Here is an 18,937-nt window from a genome sequence, read left to right as displayed (position 1 = left end):
TTTTCTATAATGGTGGGAGAAAGGGTTTGATCTTGAATGTTCTTTTCCTGCTGGGAGGTGGGGTGGGCGTGCAGTTATCTTGGGTCTCATTCTACATGTTGGAATGCTACTCTCACCTGTTTATTAGTTGATGTATGCAATAAAAAGAAATATATGTGTATTTACACACATACACACATGTATGAAAAGTACATGTAAATTTCATTGTTTATTAGAAAAGAAAGAAAATACATTGCTTTTTTGGCTTTAGGTGAGAAATCACATCTTTCAAGAAGATATCCAAGTGATTGTAGCTTCTATTTCCTTGGATATATGAAATACATGAAATTATTTGCTTGGAATTATGAAATCCATTGTGTTTGATGATGCAAGATTATTTTTCTGTAAATACATTTATTTATCATTAAAGATTAGAAGATTTAAGCTGTGGTTATATGACCCAAAATGATTTATTATATTAGCTAAATCGTGAAATTTTCTGACAGAGCATTTGTTGGTTTTAGGTGATATTTGTTTTATTTATATGTATATAATGTGCTAATCAAAGTATATAGGGATATGTATATGTGTAAATATATTTATACAAACTCAATATGTAGAATAGAGGGACAAAATGATTTTGTTTTGTTTTTGCTTTTGACATCTAAGGGACAAAATTTATCCAGCCTCTTGAAAGAATGGGGACTTTTCTAAAATATCTGCACTGATCAATGGTATTCATATAAGATTACTAAAAAAATTCATCTTTTAGATATTATCATTTCATGTCTAAATATAGAGGAGTTTTAATTTTATTTCATGTATGCTATTTAAGAGGCAAACATTGATATTAACTATGGATTATACCAGAATGTGATTGATGGTGACAGAAAGATATACCCTAACAATTGAAATTAAAGTTATTTTCTAAAAATGAAACAGAAAATTAATGAAGCAAGTCATCACTCCCTCAATATCTGATAGGTAAAGAGTTTAGGAAACACCCAAGTGAAGAGACTGGGTGTGACTTTATTACACTATGATTGTATTAGCATAAATGTACAACTTAGTCATTATGTTTACTGTGAAGGAAGTGTGTCAATTGAAGGGGTTTGAAGAGGATGGAGTCTTGAAACTGATAATGTGAGGATAAGAATTTGCCTAGAAAGTGTTAATTCTGTATTCTTACTGTTACATTTTTGTAAACATTTTTTTTTAAAGAACCAGACTCCCTTTTTCAAACCAAACTTTGAAATCAAACTGGTAAAAGCAGAGGGGCTCTCTGGTTGGAACCTGGCTTCCCTTTACCTATCAGTTGCCCTTTGGTAGCTTTGCAAAACCACAGGGTTCCCAGGAATTTAGTTTGAAAACTTTCACTCTTATGAGCATAACATCCTAGCTGTGAGAAAAAGACTTCATTAGCAAAGGACATGGGGACACTGGATAGTTAATATTTCTTGCTCTGATTCTGCTTGCACTAAACAATCTTTTTTTTTTATAGTGGTACAAAAGCAGAATTTTATTTTGATTGTCAGGATTTTAATTTCATACTAAGGATTTCATGACTTTGATTTTATGACTTGACAAACTTTTTTACTAAATTTTGTTATCACTTTCATTTTCAATACTTTACCAGCTATCTTTTAAATTTTATTTTTTATTAACAATCTTTTATTTGGGTTTGCTCTGAATTTGTAGTTTATCAGTTAATTGATGCTTTGTTTTTTTTTTTTCTTTCTTTACGTCAGCTTCATATAAGGGTGGATAATGTAAGTCCATCCCTGAAAAAGTAATTACTCATGTGCTTGCTGTGGGAATAAAATTTTAAAACCACAAAAAACAAAACAAAAAACCAAGCCTGGTGTGCTGGTAGAGCGGAGGTTACACGATAGCTATAGAGACCTCACCAAGGTTGTACCAATCTGTGGTGCCCTGCTAAAAGTTAGCACTCCTTTGATGGTAGAAATAATGGGGTTCAGATCAGCCATTAAAGTGGTCTTTCATGATTACTCTTTTATTTCTTAGAAGTTCCATGAAAGGATGGTTATCTTTTAGTAGAACCAAACAGATTAGTATTTCCCGTCTCCATCAACATTATTCATTTCTGAGAACTTATTTTTAAATTACAAACCTATTAGTTCTGCCAAACTGTTACTTCTTTTATTTATTTATTTATCCTATTTTTTTTATTTCAGGCAATCATAACATGTAACCAAACTGTTATTGCTTGAAGGGCACACATTTATGAAGTATTAAGTTTTGTGAAGTGTCAGTTTGTAAATTAGTGATTATAACTCTTAAGACCCTGTTTCTAATATAGATGGAATAAAAATGCTGGAAATGAGATATTTCTATTCTATAAGCAAACCTATTTTTTTATATTTGTTGCCTTGAGTCTATAAAAGTACTCAATTTAGGATTCTTTATTAGTTTGTAGTCTTGAACTGTGAAATAAATTGCATTTTTTCTTTGTTATCCTTCAAGCAGAAATTTGGATTTTCTATTTATCCCAGCTTCTCAATTGTGTTTCCTTTTGTTTTAATTTGTTATTTTTTTATTCTAGACTTTTACCTGTGTAAAAATATATAAAAATCTAAGAAAAGTTTACTTTAAAAATATTCAATTAAAATCTCCTCTTAGTTTAAATACATTTTAATTTTAAACCTCCTTTTGTGATCTGATGACTAAATTATTTGTATTTCTATTTGTAAAGTGCTTTGCTTATGTCATTGCCCACAAATGGAAGCATAGCTAACAAGTATTACATGTTGTACTGTGTAGTAGTTGAGAAATATTCAGAGATATTCTTGCTATTATATCTCCCATAGGAAACACTTTGATATATAAACAAAGTATAATAGAATGGACTAAAAAAATAAAATAAAGAAATGTCAGATAAATGATGTTCATGACAAGGGAAAATACATTTCCACATCGTTTCTTAAAACTCTTTGCATTTGCTGCTTTCCATGGAGACCTACTCTTCTGGTATAAGGACTAAATGTTGGTTTTGAAATAATTAAATTAGTATCTGTCATCATCAGCAGCAGCATCATCAAAGAGCACTAACCAGAGTCGAATAATCTGGATTCTCTTCCAGACCTACTACTAACATGCTGTGGGATGATGATCACATAAAATCCTTTTGGAGATTCATCTTCAAAATGGGCGTAACAAATGTCTTACTCTTCTCAGCATGATTCTGTGATGCTAAAATAATACATGTAAAAATCATTTTAGAAAGCATAACGCTAATGCAAGCTGTTATTATTACCATTACAGAGGTGCTAGAATACAGTGATAATGTATACAGTCTCTGGAGACAGGCTTCCTTGATTCAGATGGTGACTCTTACTAGATATTTGACCTTTAGCAAGTTCCTTAACATCTGAGCGCCTGGATTTCCTCACCCATAGAACAGAGCTAATAACAGTCCTTACCTAATAGTATCGTGAAGATTAAATGAGCTAATAATGCAGAGCTCTTAGAATAGGACCTGGGAAATTGTAAGTTTTCCTAGCTCTTAAATAATAATATTTAAATATCTAATATAATATCAAATTTTTAATTACTCTGTGATGCTTGATTCAAAGCATTCAAAGCTTGTTTAAAACGATTTAGGCTAAAGTTTTCTGGGTCAGATCACAAATGACCTCATGGTAGAGATTTAGACCCTTTAGCAAAAAGAGGTCATGAGGACACTGCCTAGGCTGTGTCCTGCCTAGGACAGGAAATCCCGACAAATATTCTCAGGTTCCATTTATGCTGTGGTGCCATCTTTCTGAACGTACAAGTTCAGAAAGGAATCACTTTAAAGGAATCACTCAGTTCTTCTTTCTCCCAGGAATGCTTCTATTAGGATCATCATTTAATCAAAATGAAAATCCCCCCCCAAATTATGGCAGTTTTCAAGACTTGCTAGATTCCTTTATACCCGGTTTTGAATTTATGGGAAATGCCCCTCCCCCCAACACTGGGTACTGCTTTCTGCAATGACAGGACCTCACTGGGGAAATCCTAACTGAAGATAATAGCATGATATATTAAGTGTTGCCAGTATTCCATTTAATATTAAGCAATTACATAACAGGCTTTTAAAATACGTAAGTTAAAAGTGATACATTAATATTGAGTACACTTCTACTGTAAAGTCTATTCTTCTACTGATTTCAAAGGAACACCATTTAAGTGCCAACCTACTATTAGAAGAGTTTACTATAATATTTTATGCTTGCTCCAAAATGGCATCAACAGTGATGGGGTGCTTTCAGGGGATTACTGAACAGAATTTTTACAACAAAGGGGCAAGCTTGAGGAAATGCAAAAATGGGCGTTGCAATGTTTTATCTCAGCTCTTCTCTTATCTACACACCCCCTAATCAAACAAGCAGCTTTATGGCATGCGCAACTGCAATTGAAGTATATAACTGACTTCTGCAGAACTGGCTTCCATAGGATTTCCTGTCCAAAAATCACCCTATGGTCATCTGTAGCTAAATGGTTACAAATCATTGAGTAAGCAAGGCTTCCCCACCCCAATAATTTTGTTGTTTTTTTCTTTAAAGGAGTCGAATCCACCAAACCCTATCACTTGCAAATTAGCTCTGGACTTGTTTTAGTCCCTTTCTTTTCATTGGGTAAGAAGGAAAACAAAACAAAAAGCAAAATCTTCCATCCGTAATATCTATTTTTTCAAGGTGTCGTTTCCCTATGAGGTTATTTACAGGTTTCTTGCTGTTTAGCTTTTCTTGCCCAGTACTTACTTACTGAAAGAAATCTGCCCTTTCGGGGCGAGCTTTGCCTTTTAACCCCTTTTGCTCACCCTGCCTCGGAGGCTAGCAGGGAGTGCGCGGCTCTGCAGTGTCTGGGAACCCACCTAGAGGGCCCCCTTGACGCCAGCACATCCCCTGTCAGGCAGCAGTGTCTGCAGGCGAGCCGGGCTGCTGCAGAGTTAATGTACAGTACCAAGGAGGCTGCAAGTGTCCTGAGCTGCTCAGAGCCGGGGCGGCACAGCCCAGGGCAGACAAGGCGGCTGCGACGATTCCAAAGGTTGGGCTGGAAATTCGGCGCTGGGGGACTCCAGCAGGAGCCTGTTGCCATTGTGTTTTAAAAGCATGCAAGGTCTGTATAGCTTGGGCATGAGAATCTTTCAGAAGATGTCAGAGCATCAGAGTAAATGACACCTATTGGGGAACTGAATTTGGGGTGAAAAAAACAAAAGAGAGAGAGAGAGAGAAGAGAAAAGAAAGACAGCGGGGAAGAAATTCTTAGACAACGTCTGACTTGCAGCTGTGAAATTCCTTTTCTTTCCAAGGCAAAATATGAAAAGCCCGCACATGGTTTTGATAATAACAAATTAAAGGGGATTCTGCAGTGAAAGAATCAATAGCTTAGTCATTTTACTTAAAGAGAGCAGACAGACTTACTATGGGGATAGGCAGCAGAAATGAATTTCATCACGACAGCACCTTCTGAAGTCATGATGGTAGCTAATGGAAATCCTGTCCTGCAAAGCAGAAATTACTCGTTGCCTTCCTACTTTTGCAGTTGAAGCCAGCAACTCTGAGGTTTGGGGAAAGAAGTTGGCTTTGGTTATACATGGTTTCTAGCCCCTCTGCCCAGGTCTTTGTCCGACACGTCTCAGACGGTAGCACTGCGTTAAAGTGAATATGTGCCTAAGAAAGAAGAAAAAGCAATATTCATTTCTAAAGGACAGCATGGCAAAGCAACCTGAAGTTTTCCACTTCCCTTCTAATACTTCTTTAACAAGGATAACAAGAAACTGTCTTTTGACTCCTCTTTTCCCACATTCCAGAGTCCTTCCTGCGAGGATGCATTAACTTACACTCAAGGCAGTTAGATTTTACCAGGACAATATTTGCCACCATTTAGGATTAGCGGTTGAACTGGTTATTTTAGTGTGTTGACTAACTAGTGGAACCTAAATGGATGGACCCATACCTGCAGTGCTCTGTGATGTTTCTTTCTTCAAATCTTGGAAGGGCTTTTGTTATTGCTATTTGTTTTTGGGGGGAGATTTTTTTGGAATTTAATACTTGTTGCAATAATTGCCCATGATAGCTGCTCAAACAAGAGAGTTGAAATTCATCTGTGAAAACCACTCCATGTAACATAGGAGACAAGGAAAATATTAATGACAGAAGATCTGCGAACATGATGCACGTGAATAATTTCCCCTTTAGAAGGCATTCCTGGATATGGTGAGTAATCAATACCCCTTCAGTTTGTAAAACTCAGAATTATAAAATTCCATGACAGGGACTGGATGAGGATTTGTCTTGAACAGGAATACTGGTATCAAGTGAGAATGAAAAGTAAAATGTGTAAAACCAAATGTCTGAGAAAGTAATGGTTATGCAATGAAAAATTACTTGTTAATATAAAGCATCTCAAAATAAGTCAAGTATGAGGACATTTACAATTGCTCAAATTTCATGGAAGAAAAAGAAAAAACAACTTTGAGAATAGCAACTATTTAACTCATAAATAAAAGAAAAGGGGAGGTTTGGGCTTTGTATTTTGCTGTTTTGTTTTCTTTTATTTAAAAAATTCCCTGGGGAAGGGCACACATGAAATTTCTGACATCTAATACAATTTACCTGAATTTCCAAAAGAAGGTTAAGGGAAACTTAGCATGTTGACTCAATTGTGAAATAATTCTAAGATGTGATGGTGCCTCACATTTAAGAATATTTTAGCTATTCAAGAAATATTTCTACCATAATGAACCAATAGAAGTCTAGTAGAAGTCTAACACATGAGTCATGAAGTGCTCAGACTCTCATAGAACTTGTTTAATGTCTTGATTTTTGGTCATGTATTAAGGTTCACTGCAATGTATTAAAGTCCCTGGACATGTGATATCATGTACTATTTCTTATTAGAGTTTATGACTCAATATGTATAGGAACTAATTGCTGAGGGTATTATAAGAGAAAAGGTCAGTATTTGAAAATTGCTTGTTTTTACCATACCTTTAGGGTCCTCTGGATTCAGTCTCTCATAGCAGAAACTTTGTGAATGTATAATAAAGGCACATGTTAAGGCTTTGTGTCTACAAACATGGGTTGTTTTGGGTATTATAACGTGTCTGATTTTGAAAGTATATTTTCCAGGTAAATATTTTGACTGGACTCAGGATAAGTAATAGATATCCAAATACAGGTTTCTGAGGGCTTTCTAAATGTTCTTTATAACAATGTCTCAAATGAAAGCTTCCTGAGAGATTAAGGCACCACCCAAAGCACCTGCTGGTTTGTTACAGATGTTTCAGTTTTCAGTTAAAAATCTATTGCAGAAAAGGGTAGGAGACATCCTCTGTCACTCAAGGCAGGTGCTTATTTTTTGTCAACACCAGATACATCCAGAGTCAACGCTGTGGCGTATCTTCTTTCTCTCTGACCACAGCCACCGTCCCCAGCCTCTAATGTGCTTGGGAGAGAGTCTGGGTGACGTGCCTGCAAACCTCAGTGGCCCACTTCCAACTGCATCACCAGAGTTTCCAACTCAGTGGGAGTCTTTGTGCCATCGCCTTGCTTGTCCTGGTGGTGAGGGTCGGGCATCAGCAATGAGGTCCTTGTCATCCCTGTAGAAAAATTCACATCAATAGTCTTTAATCCTGAAATTAAAAGATCCTAGAAACAGTTTCTGGCACATAGTAGGCATTTGTCAATTGTTTTTCCTTCTATTCCTTATGCCTTTCTTTATGGTTAATTTTATACCTCTTAAGATTTATTTAGAGGGGAAAAATGCCATTCTCATAAAGTATACCTTGCTATAAAGCAACAGTTTTTGTTCTACCTAAATCCTGTTGTTCGAGTCCATTTGTTTATGCTGCAATAGGTAGTATGCATGTTCTCTTTGTCTAACATTATAACCGTATTTTATTTTATTGCATTACCCTCACCTCTAATTTTGACTAGAAAGAAATGAGCTATTCAACTCTGTAGTTTTGGAAAGAATGCAAATTTGCTTATTCATCCTCCTCCAGATCTGTAATACATATGTTTGAAAGCTGTGTAGAGAAGTTTGGAGTCCTGGTGATTTTCTTTTGTGCTTGGAGCTTGGTAACCCTTTATCCATTTCACTGCATGGTATGCCAATTTGTTGTTGGGGCCACACTGAGCCAATGTGGAGTGAGGGTGCTCTGTGTGTCTATTCTTCTCTGGGCCCCTTAGAAGGATTCATTCATACGACGTTGGTTTCCAAGGAAGAAGGTGGTGGTTTTTTCCAGGTGACCTAATTAATGCTGTGCTTGGTTCTTAACTTCCCCAATTGTTGTTGCCTCTTATTTATAACCTCACCTTTCAATACTGCAGTAAGAGATTCTAGGTGTTTGTTGACAGAGAACCTTCTTTCCCTTTGTCCTACTGTAAGATCCCCTATTGGATCGGATTTCATACTCATGAAATATTATGCAAAAAAGAGACGGTTTGCTAAGTTGTTCTCCATCTCATCTTCAAAGACTCCCCCTTTCCTCATTCTCACATACAGATCTTTTTCTTCACAAAGGATAGATCAGAAGTTGGCAACAGACCAATGCCAGGGAATAATAAACATTTTAAAGGAGATGTGTACTTTGGTTTCATGAGTCCTAGCTCATTTCTAGGAAGGCTCTAAACCCTTTGGAGAGGCAAGATGTGGCATGCACTGGCTTCTTTCTCTTCTGCTTTTTGAAAAGCAAGAATAAGAGAAAATTGAGACACAAGAGGTCTAGAGTAGTTTTCAAAAGTTTATCAGAGATAGTGAAAGAAACAGAGCCTGTGCAGAGTTCCCACGTGGACTCTCATACTCCTGCCCTAGAGATGGTGTGTTGATAATTGAGCAATAGCATTGAAGAATTCACTATTTGTTGGCTACAGGTTAAAGTTAATAAGAGGTCTTATTACCTGGCTTAATAGAACACTACCCCTTGAGTGCTGAAAGAGTGGTTTGAAGAATGTGTCTTTCTTGTTTGAAGCTACAAGAAAAAAATATTTGCTGGAGGATTTTATTGCGAAGGCCACTTTCCATTACACTTTTCAGCCTTTTTACTGCCAAGCCAAACAAAGATAAGGGTTTGCCTCACTGAGTAAATAAGTACTATATAGTTTTTCTTATTTTTTATTCTGACTAGTTATGAGAAGAGAAAGGTAGCCTGGCAATTCAGGAACGGATCTTACGTGGTGGAAAGAAAGGAAATGCAAATCAGCTTTCTAGGAATTTAAATTTCACCTAGCAGCAATTAAGGGGACTCTTTGGAAGCTTTCTGACATGGAATCACATGCAAGAGTCTAACATGAATGACTTTACACAGTGTGACTAACATATATTTGCAGTTTGGGGCCTTACTTAAAAGCTATATCACAACTCTATATAATCTGATTTGTAAAAATGCTATAATTTCATGCCAGAAACATCGAGGCTGTGTTGAATTTGGGAGGGCATTTTATTTGCATACCTTTGCATCCTTTTTATGATGGACTCAAATGGCTCAGAGAAAGGAGAGTAGAAGAGAGAAGCTAAAGGGCCCTGCTGGGGAAGCTATATATATAGTCCAGCCATTGAGGGCCCCTCTGAGGAAGCCAGGAGAAGATTTGGGACTAGTGATTATGGACAGTGATTATTTATTTATTTTATTTATTTAGGGCTTACAATTTAATTTTTTAAAGATCAGACATAAAATGCTTCTATCAAACTGCCTCTGATGTTGAGAGGTGACTCCAATCAAAAGGCAAAATGGGGTGATTATGGCACCTTGACTCAAATTGAGGCTTCTTGTTTCTTCTTCTAGGCCCCCACGTTCTTCTGTAGATTTTCTCTTTCCTGCCGGTTTGTATAAGATTTAGTCTAGAAAATCACAGTTTAGCTGTTCCTCTGTAGACCAAGGGTTCAACTCGTAAACTAACTCATTTTGTTTTGTTCTATTTGATCTAAATCCTTTATGGAATGAAGCAAGATATAAATCAATATAGCAATAATACAATATTTATATATCCATTCATTATGTTTGTGTGTATGTTTAAAACAACTAATCTAATGAATAAATATGCAGAGAAAGGCAAGATGGCCTGCTTCTTAATGAAGGGATAATCCTTTCTATCGAGCCTCTTAGAGTCTCATCTTTTAAAATTTTCCTTTCTTCATACATTGAAACTATAAAATCTCAGTTCAGAAGTACATTTTCTAGAGTTTGTGTTTTGACCAGTATAATAACCTCACTTATTTTATTAGGATTTGAGTGGGTGGGAGAAATTGAGTTTGATGACTATATGTGTATCGAAGGACAGAATGTATCAAGTCTCATGTAAGATAATGGAACTCTGTTCATTTTAGTCAACCTAAACTTCTTCCAGTGTCTGCTTATCTTCTAATGAAATTGCAGGACATAGCTGACTCTACCATCTCTTCCTCTGAGTGACAAAATTCTAAAATATAAATACCAGACTCCCAGCTTGATTCTGAATTCCTGTAAGGGTCAAACACAATTTATTTGTAAACATTATGACCAATAAAATTTAGATAGAGCTTATACTTATGCAAACTCTTTTTTTTCCTCCTCTACTCTGAAGGAAACAAACTCCTTTTGTTCATCAATCCCTGGGGCTCAACAGTAAAGTCAGTTATTGTTTAAGGCAGAAGTTCAGGTTTAGATAAAATATACCAAAGATTTTCCATTAGATAAAATATTGATCTTATTAAATATATAATTTTTCTCTTGAGTGGTATTCCCCTTAATTTCTGCTAGTAATACCTTGGAATTTAAATTTCAAAATAAAAATTCATATTTTTATGTTTTAATATTTTTAAAAAATTGATTAGGAATGGTATAATAGAGGAGGAAAGTTGTCATTAGTCATATCGATGTGCTCACAACTTAAGGAAATTAAATATAGTTTTTAGTCCCTGTAGTATTTAAGGGGGTGGTCCAAGCCAGGGAGGTCTTAGCTATCCTACAAGAAGAAGAAAAGAAAATATTCTCCATCATAGGAAAATTAATAGCCAAGAGTTTGGGATGTTTAGCTTCCATTAAATTTCTGACTTTCCACTCCTTATTTGCTGCACCCTTTTAGTTGCCTATTATTGAGTTACTCCCACTAATGCTGAGGTATCTGGGTTCAGAAAAAAATAGGGAAGTAATGGAAAAAGGAAAATAGTTTAGAAACTTGAGATGAAAGAAGAACTCAAGAACTGAACAACTGTTTTCTCACTTGACACAGGTTGAAAGTTTCTTTTTTATTTTAAACCACTCTCCCCTTCCTCTCCTCCTTCAATCACATCCCACAGTGTTAATGTTCATTAGTACTTGTCTAGCTATAGCATCATCCCACCCTTTTTATGATAGCTCAAAAATGTCTCTGAGCTGTAAATTAACTACTACAACTGCTTATCACTTGATGGACTATTGGATGATGTTTCCAGTTGTTTGAGAAGTACCAGCCTACAAATTTGGGGAGATTTTATATATGTGTGTGTGTGTGTGTGTGTGCGTTTGTGTGTGTATATATACATATATATATATAACTCCAATTCTGGTGTTAATGTTTTGTGTGACCTTGTGAAAGCTCTCTGAGCTTTTCACCATGGTTGAAAATGATTGCAGCAGATATTTATCCACTTCTTGTTAAAGAGTAGACTATTAAAAAAAAAATCTCAAAGCACATTAGTAACAATAACTTATTAGAATGTTAACAACGGCATGCTAAAATCTCTTGAGTAAATCTTCGTTTAAACAGGTAGCAAATATGACTATTGTATACTTCATAGAAGAGATCAGTACTGTCAAACTCTCCTGTGTGTTTGGCATGTTTTCACAAAAAAAATTACATCATTTAATGGTAATAGTAACTCTCTGAAGTGGGTCTTACTGTAATCCCTGTTTGCAGATGAGGAAAGTAATGCTCACCAAGGTTAGATAACTTGTTCAAAGTCACATATCCATTACTTAGAAAAACTGACCCACTCAAAACCAGGTCTAGCCTGATTTTAAAGCCCAGTGTCTTTTTAATCCACTTTATTGTTCTTGTGGCAGATGCCTTAGCACTCCACCCAGGGATCTTCTGGAAAAATAGATTAGCAGTAAACCAGAGAAAATAAGCAGATTCACCCTGTTGTTTAGCAAGTTGGGTAAATACGTAGGATGCCTACTGAATGTGAATGGTTTTTCCTTGAGAAACTCTTCCTGTTCGTGTTAGAACCATGACCTGTACTTAGGCTGTGTCAGCAGCTCTTTCTGTGTTTTCTCAGAATGAAAAGTTTTACAAGGAATTTGTGGGGAACTGTATTCCCAGGGCCACTCTGGCCAATAAGACCCTTTCTGTGAATTAGTAAAAGATACTTTTCTGGGCAGATACATTAGCAAAGGGGCCACATTTGGGACAGAGGAAGTAGAAATGCAAACTGCGGTGCTTGGTGAATGGACAGAGCATCCGTGCAAAGCAAAAGGCACCCCTTTCTCTGGGCACACACAGCTCCATTCACCATCTCTACGGGGCGTGGCTGGGCCACGTCCAAACTGCTCGGCCCTGGCCCTGCTTTGACATAGGCTCCACCTCGACTTTGTAAAAGTCAGCTGAAATGTTTTTGAGAGTGCTTTTTGCCTATAGTAAAAGATCGTATAAGTTTTGGGTTTTGTTGCCATTGTTAGTACATTCTTCAAAAGGTTTAACTTATTATAGGTCTTTAAAATTTACTTTGTGGGCAGGTGAAGCATATTAGCATTATCTGAAATCAGAGCTAAATGCTAAAGGAGCATTTTAATCATAAAATAGCCCAATATCTGAATTGCTGGAAAATGAGATGCTTAGTTAATCATATTGGAACAGGTGGAACATACCAATATATTTACACATAAATGCCCAGATAAATACGATGAGTCCTGTGTTGGAGATACTCATAGCCTAGTGAGGACAATAGCTACCAAAACAAATAATTACAGTAAAGTAGGGAGCATATTAATACAGCTGTACACGAAGTGTTATGGGAGTCCAAAGGATGAAGCAACTTAACTGTCTTGATCTAAATACCTTGCAGAAGTCTAGAAATGAGGGACTAAAAACACATTCAATGGATTTGAGAATAAGTAGTTACTGGTAATACTTTGGAGAGTTATTTAAGGGAATTTAAGGGAATAAGTTACATTTCAAGGGTTATAAATGCAGAGAGAAGTAAGACAAACCACTTCTTTAAAAATTTTGGATAAGAAAGACAGAAGGAGGAGAGAAGGAAGGGGAGGACAGGGGAAAGTAAGAGGGAGGAAAACCCAGTAGCTCGTGAAGAACACCAGACGCTTTTAAGGGTGGGGAGCATGTCCCGAAGGAAGTACCCTGATACAGAGCTGGGGAACTAGCAGAGGAACAGGACTTCCTCTGAGATAGGATGGAGGATGCAGGTAATGTAGAGATTAGGTAAATGGAAGGAGAACCTGGGGGAGTTTTGGGTTTTCCTCTGGGAAGTAGAATTCAAGATCACATCTCAGAAGGAGGACCTTGGAGGAGCAGGTAGAGGAGTTTAGTAAGGTTCTATAACAGCTACTGTGGGGAATTGCAAAGGCTACTGAAGAGGGAAGTACAAGGGGGTCAAGCAAGTGGAAAAAGGTCAGTGATGCCAAAAGAATATCTTCAGTCAATAAATGATGTTTTACTTTACTTTAAAATTTATTTACACAAAGTATTATGTCAGGGAAAGGGGTAGAGATATGAGAGAAATGTTATAGCTCTTAATTACTAAATTAGGAACTGTTTTAGGATTAGGATTTCTCCTATTGATTGTGCTTTTTGGGATTCCAGGGAATACAGAGTTGACTTTATTGTCGTTTTTTATTTGGCAGTGATAGAAACCATTTTATGAACATATTAATTAGAATGCAGTTCCAGTACATGACCTGATTTTAGAAATGTGAGATTTCATATGCTGCCTTGAAATAACTCTTGGGTGACAAACAGAAGCTCTAAGATGTTTGCTTTGAATTTTATCTTCAAATGAATGAAAATCACAGTGGGAAGGAAAGGCAAAATGATTCAGCTTTGCTCCTTTTTTAATAAGAACCTTTCTGTGGTTTATGTTAGAATGTCACAAATCCATATATATGTAACCTGCTTTTACAATCAAAACCCTTGTGAAGTTTACTTGAAAGCATCACCAGTCTCTGGGAAACTTACTGAAAATGACCAAGCATAATATGACTTTAATCAGAACTCATATAACCTTGTTTAAATATTTATAAATTTAAATTCTCTTTTATGTTTCCATGATAAATAGAGGGAAATGAAAAATATAAGATGTTAATCAAGGGACATTATTAAATAGCCTTATCATTTGATAGGCCGTAGGAATAAACCCTGGAGGGTACCATGACTTTAGCCAATATTATGAACTCCTTTCATCTCTTCTGTCCATCTCAACAGAGCTTCCTCTTTGATATTCTTGGCATTCAGTGCTCACCATTACTTTGTACAGGGCTCTCTTTGTGGGAATTCTGATGTGGCTCTAAAACCCTAAATGGGGTGGGTATTAAACAGTCCTAATCACTTATAAGGGAACTTCATTCTTCCTCTCACTTGAGTTTCCATGTTTTTCTTTTCTAGATCCGAAAATGAGGGGGTTGACAAAATGATCACTGTGTTGCTATAAAAATCTATGGTCTATATCTGATCTAATTAATTTACTCATTTCTGTCTTGTTTAGGCCTAACTGTCCTTTGATTAAAGGTAATGCACAGAAACAATACACACTGATAAACGAACTACTCTAGGACTGAGCTCTGATGCTTTTCTGAAGTATTTGGCCCCTCCTATAGGAAACCCTTGGCCTCTCAGCCTTAGGTATTTCACTTAATTCCTTTTCCACAAAACCTAACTTTAAATTAGCAGCCTTCTTCATTGGGAAGACAGCAACTTTATGCCTATTAATGCTGATATCCACAGTACTTGAGAAAACATATCTCGCATATAATTTGTGTATTCCTCATGTCTTCCCAACTTTTCTCTTGATAAAAGTCTCGGGCCCTTCCTTTTCCATCTAACCCCCATCTAGTCTAAAGAAATAATGTTGTACAAAGTTCTCAATATCAGGAACCTTGTTGGGTTGCTCAGTAAATTTTAAATAAATAATTGGTACAATAATGGAGAGGCCTTTGCTGTTCTAGAGAAGAAAGGAAAGGTAGCAAGCTGATAGTGGGCAAATTGAGAAAACCGTAGTGTTATTGAGAGCAGTGGAAGAGACCACGTACAAGTCATATAGTAAGGCATTGGAGCCCTATACTTTTGAGTGTCTGGATTATAAAAGAAGAAAATATTTGTTAAACAAATTCTATTTTTTAGAAAATAATCCATGTAAGATTTCATTTTCAAGAGAGGTTGAATGCTAAGCTGCCTCAGGATGTCACCATTTAAAAGGATGACAAAAATACCCTATGAGGTCTACATTGCACAGTCTTCTGCTTCAAGAAACTTTCTCTGACCAAACTAGCCTTTGAGACTTCATAGTAATAAATCATATTCTGTTCTATTCATGGAAGTAGCCACCTTGACTGCTTTGGTCTACTTTATCTTCTAGTACCCAGCACAATGTTGCACTTAATAAGATACTTTATAAATTTTTTCTTATTAAACATGTGCACATATAGTAATAACATTCATTGGGTGTCGAGCAGGTGGGAGGGGGGAGGGGGGGATGGGTATATTCACACCTAATGGATGCAGTGGGCACCCTCCGGGGGATGGACACACTTGCAGCTCTGACTCAGGTGGAGCAAGGGCAATATACGTAACCTAAACATTTGTACCCTGTAATATGATGAAATAAAAAAAATTAAAGAAAAAAACTGTGCACAGAAAAAATAAGTAACAAAAATTATATGGCTAGGGAATAATTTAATTAAATAACCTTTTACATTTTTCAAATAATGTTATTGTACCATCTTTTGAGATGAGGTAGGGGCTTAGGGCATAAAAATAATATTTAATAAAGATAATAATAGCTATCACATTTGAGAGGTTATTAATGACAGGTATAGACTAACCTTTTTATAGACATTATCTCATTTAATCCTCCCCCAAATCCATGACTTCTAACAAGCCTCCTAACAAGATAAGGAGGGTACAACCTTGTTATCTTGGGTATCTAAACTCTCTGTGATTCAGTTTCCCCACTTGTAAAATAGAGACAATAAATAGTTCTCAGTTCATAGGGTTGCTGTGAAGATTAAATGAGAAAACCGGTCAAATGCTTAGAAGGGCATCTTTCACTCAATAAATGGTAGCTATTGTTATTGTACAGATTAGGAAACTAGGCTGTGAGTGGTTAACCAGGTTGCCTAGGGTAATCGAGTTGCTCAGTGGCAGGCCAATTCCATCCTAGATCTTACCCATTAGCTATAGGTTGATTAGAGGACTAAACTGCCTCTTCTGTATTACATTCTTGGAACTCTTCAGTGCATACCTAGAGAACACCTTGGGCTAAATCTGAATTATGGAGAGTAATTCATTCCTCTTCATCTCTCAAGCCTCAGTGAGAATCACTTGCCCTTATGAAACTGCTGTGCCCCCCCATGTTGAATCAGTACCTACTTCCCACAGGATGGATTTTCCCTTTACGGTTATCTTATCCAGGTCCTTTGTCATTAGATTCTCAGTTCCTAGCACAGTGCTTGACACATGGTAGATGCTCAATAAATGCTTCAGAGTGAAAATTATTAATACTTTTCCAGAATTGTGTTCCTGGAAGTTAATGCTTTCAAGATTAATTTCAATTTTTCAAGAGATAGTCCATGCTTTTCTGGATAGGTAAAATTTCTATAAAAATTGTCATCTTGAACATAAATAATTCCCACATATCTTGATTTCTGGCACTTGGGAGAGTTTAACTGAATTTGCAGAAGCAGCCGTTGTGCTGAATTGTGTTTATCTACAAAATCCGAATGCTACTGCTACAAATCACCTTATCTAAGACACTCTTTCTTCAAAACCAATAACCAGCTCATTCACTTTCACATAGGGATCTTTCTTTCCTTGAAGATGTGTATATTTTATCTTGCTGGCATGACAAAAGTCTGTAAATTAACTGTGCAGCTGGTTCTAATGGTTCATTATGTCCCTTTCTGCATTTACAATATTTATGTTACATTTTAATTACTTTTCATCACAGTAGATGATATCGTCCTCAGGACATAGACCAGCCTCCACGTGTGGTTCTTTTTTTCTCTTTTCATACATCTTTCACTGTTAAACTAAGCTTTAAAAAATCATCTTCATAGTATCTGTTTACTTGCCAAGAAAACATATTGGCCCTGTGTTGCATACAATACAGCATAAGGTTCTGCCTCATCTGGCCTCTGTCTTTCTAATCTTGTTGTGTAAGTGCTAGCCATTATTAGTATTAATGTTATTTATCTTATTGTTCTAGCATACATATCCTATATTTGAGTTTTTAAATATATCCATTCTTTAGTGCAATGGTTATAATCATACACATATATTTTGTTTTAATAGGCTTTATTTTTTTAGAGTAGTTTTAGGTTCACAGCAAAATTGAGCTCAAAGGTACAGAGATTTTCCATGTACTCCCTGGCCCAACACATACATAGTCGCTCCCATTACCAACATCCTCCATCAGAGTAGCACATTTGTGACAACTGATGAACCTACATTGACCCATCATTATCTCCCAAAGTCCATAATTTAGATTAGGGTTCACTTTTGGTATTGTACATTCTATGGGTTTTGAAAATGTATAAACCACCATCTTGGCATCATACAGAGTAGCTTCACTGCCCCTAAAAACTCTCTGTGCTCTGCCTATTCATTTCTCTCTCTCCCCTCCACCTGGCATCTTTTTTACTGTCTCCAAAGTTTTGTCTTTTCCAGAATGTCATATAGTTGGAATTATATAGCATGTAGTCTTTTCAAATTAGCTTCTTTCACTTAATAATATGCATTTAACTTTCCTCCATGTCTTTTCATGGCTTGATAGTTCATTCCTTTTTTTTTAGTGTTGAATAATATTCCATTGTCTGGATGTATCACAGTTTATGTCTCCACTCACCTATTGAAAAACATCTTGCTTGCTTCCAAGTTTTGACAATTATAACTAAAGTTGCTGTAAACATCCATGTGCAGGATTTTGTGCAGACATAAGTTTTCAACTCATTTGAGTAAATGCCAAGAATCATGATGGCTGGACCATATGATATAGGAAGAATATGCTTTGTTTTGTAATAAATTACCAAATTGTCTTCCAAAGTGGCTGTACAATTTGCATTCCCACCAGGAATGAATGAGAGTCCTTGTTGCTTCACATCCTCACCTGAATTTGGTGTACTCAGTACAAACATATACTTTGAAGTCACAGAATCCTCCCTTCAAATAAAAGCTTAAGCAATGACTAATACATAAAATAGATATGACAGCTATTGATGAACAGCTTTATGTAAATGCTACACGTTTGAAGAAGGGCTGAGGACGCTGGAGCCTGACTCCTCATCAACCCTCCACATGGCATGTGACAGCCAAGGGGATATGAGCAGGGCCTTGACAGAGATTGCTGCAGGACTGTGGCCAGAATTCTCCAGGATCTACTATATTCTGTCTTTTTTATTTTCTTTGGCCCATGTACTGGGAATCAGTAAATCTTTGTGAATGATTTAACAAAGGGATTTTTCAACTTGACCCTCAAAGTTCTTTGTAAGTGTCTCACCTAATCTATCTTTATTTTTGATTATTTGATTCTCACGGTTACCCAACAAGATTCCCCTTCCTTTGTTATACTAGCCTTCTCACTAGTCCCAAACACACCCATCTGATTTCCTTACCTGGGATTCTTCTGCCCTCTGCTCTGCCTGTCCAAAGCTCACCATCTTTCAAGTTCCCTCCCCCAAGACTGCAACACTTCATCTTTTCCATGAAACTCTCTTTGGCCTCAGATAGCTCACTTATCTGAAGTCTCGTGAACTCAAAAAGAC

The 18,937-nt window shown here is 36.5% G+C and overlaps 1 protein-coding gene across 8 annotated transcripts in view; it reads left to right on the top strand.

The window, feature by feature from the left end:
- Nucleotides 1–18,937, top strand: part of PDE4D (phosphodiesterase 4D) — a 1,287,470-nt gene that overhangs the window by 769,835 nt on the left and 498,698 nt on the right. Inside the window, exon 1 of one of the 8 annotated variants that reach the window (XM_045565997.1) lies at nt 5,755–6,200. The exons of the other annotated variants lie outside the window; for them this stretch is intronic. Coding sequence (XP_045421953.1) covers nt 6,154–6,200 — 47 coding nt within the window. The 5' untranslated portion in view covers nt 5,755–6,153. Of the gene's footprint in view, nt 1–5,754; nt 6,201–18,937 lie in introns of those variants that run through there. 8 annotated transcript variants of the gene reach the window in all.

Source organism: Lemur catta, chromosome 12 (assembly GCF_020740605.2).
Source record: "Lemur catta isolate mLemCat1 chromosome 12, mLemCat1.pri, whole genome shotgun sequence".
In the NCBI taxonomy this organism is placed as follows: Eukaryota; Metazoa; Chordata; class Mammalia; order Primates; family Lemuridae; genus Lemur; species Lemur catta.
This window is presented reverse-complemented; position numbering and strand designations above follow the sequence as displayed.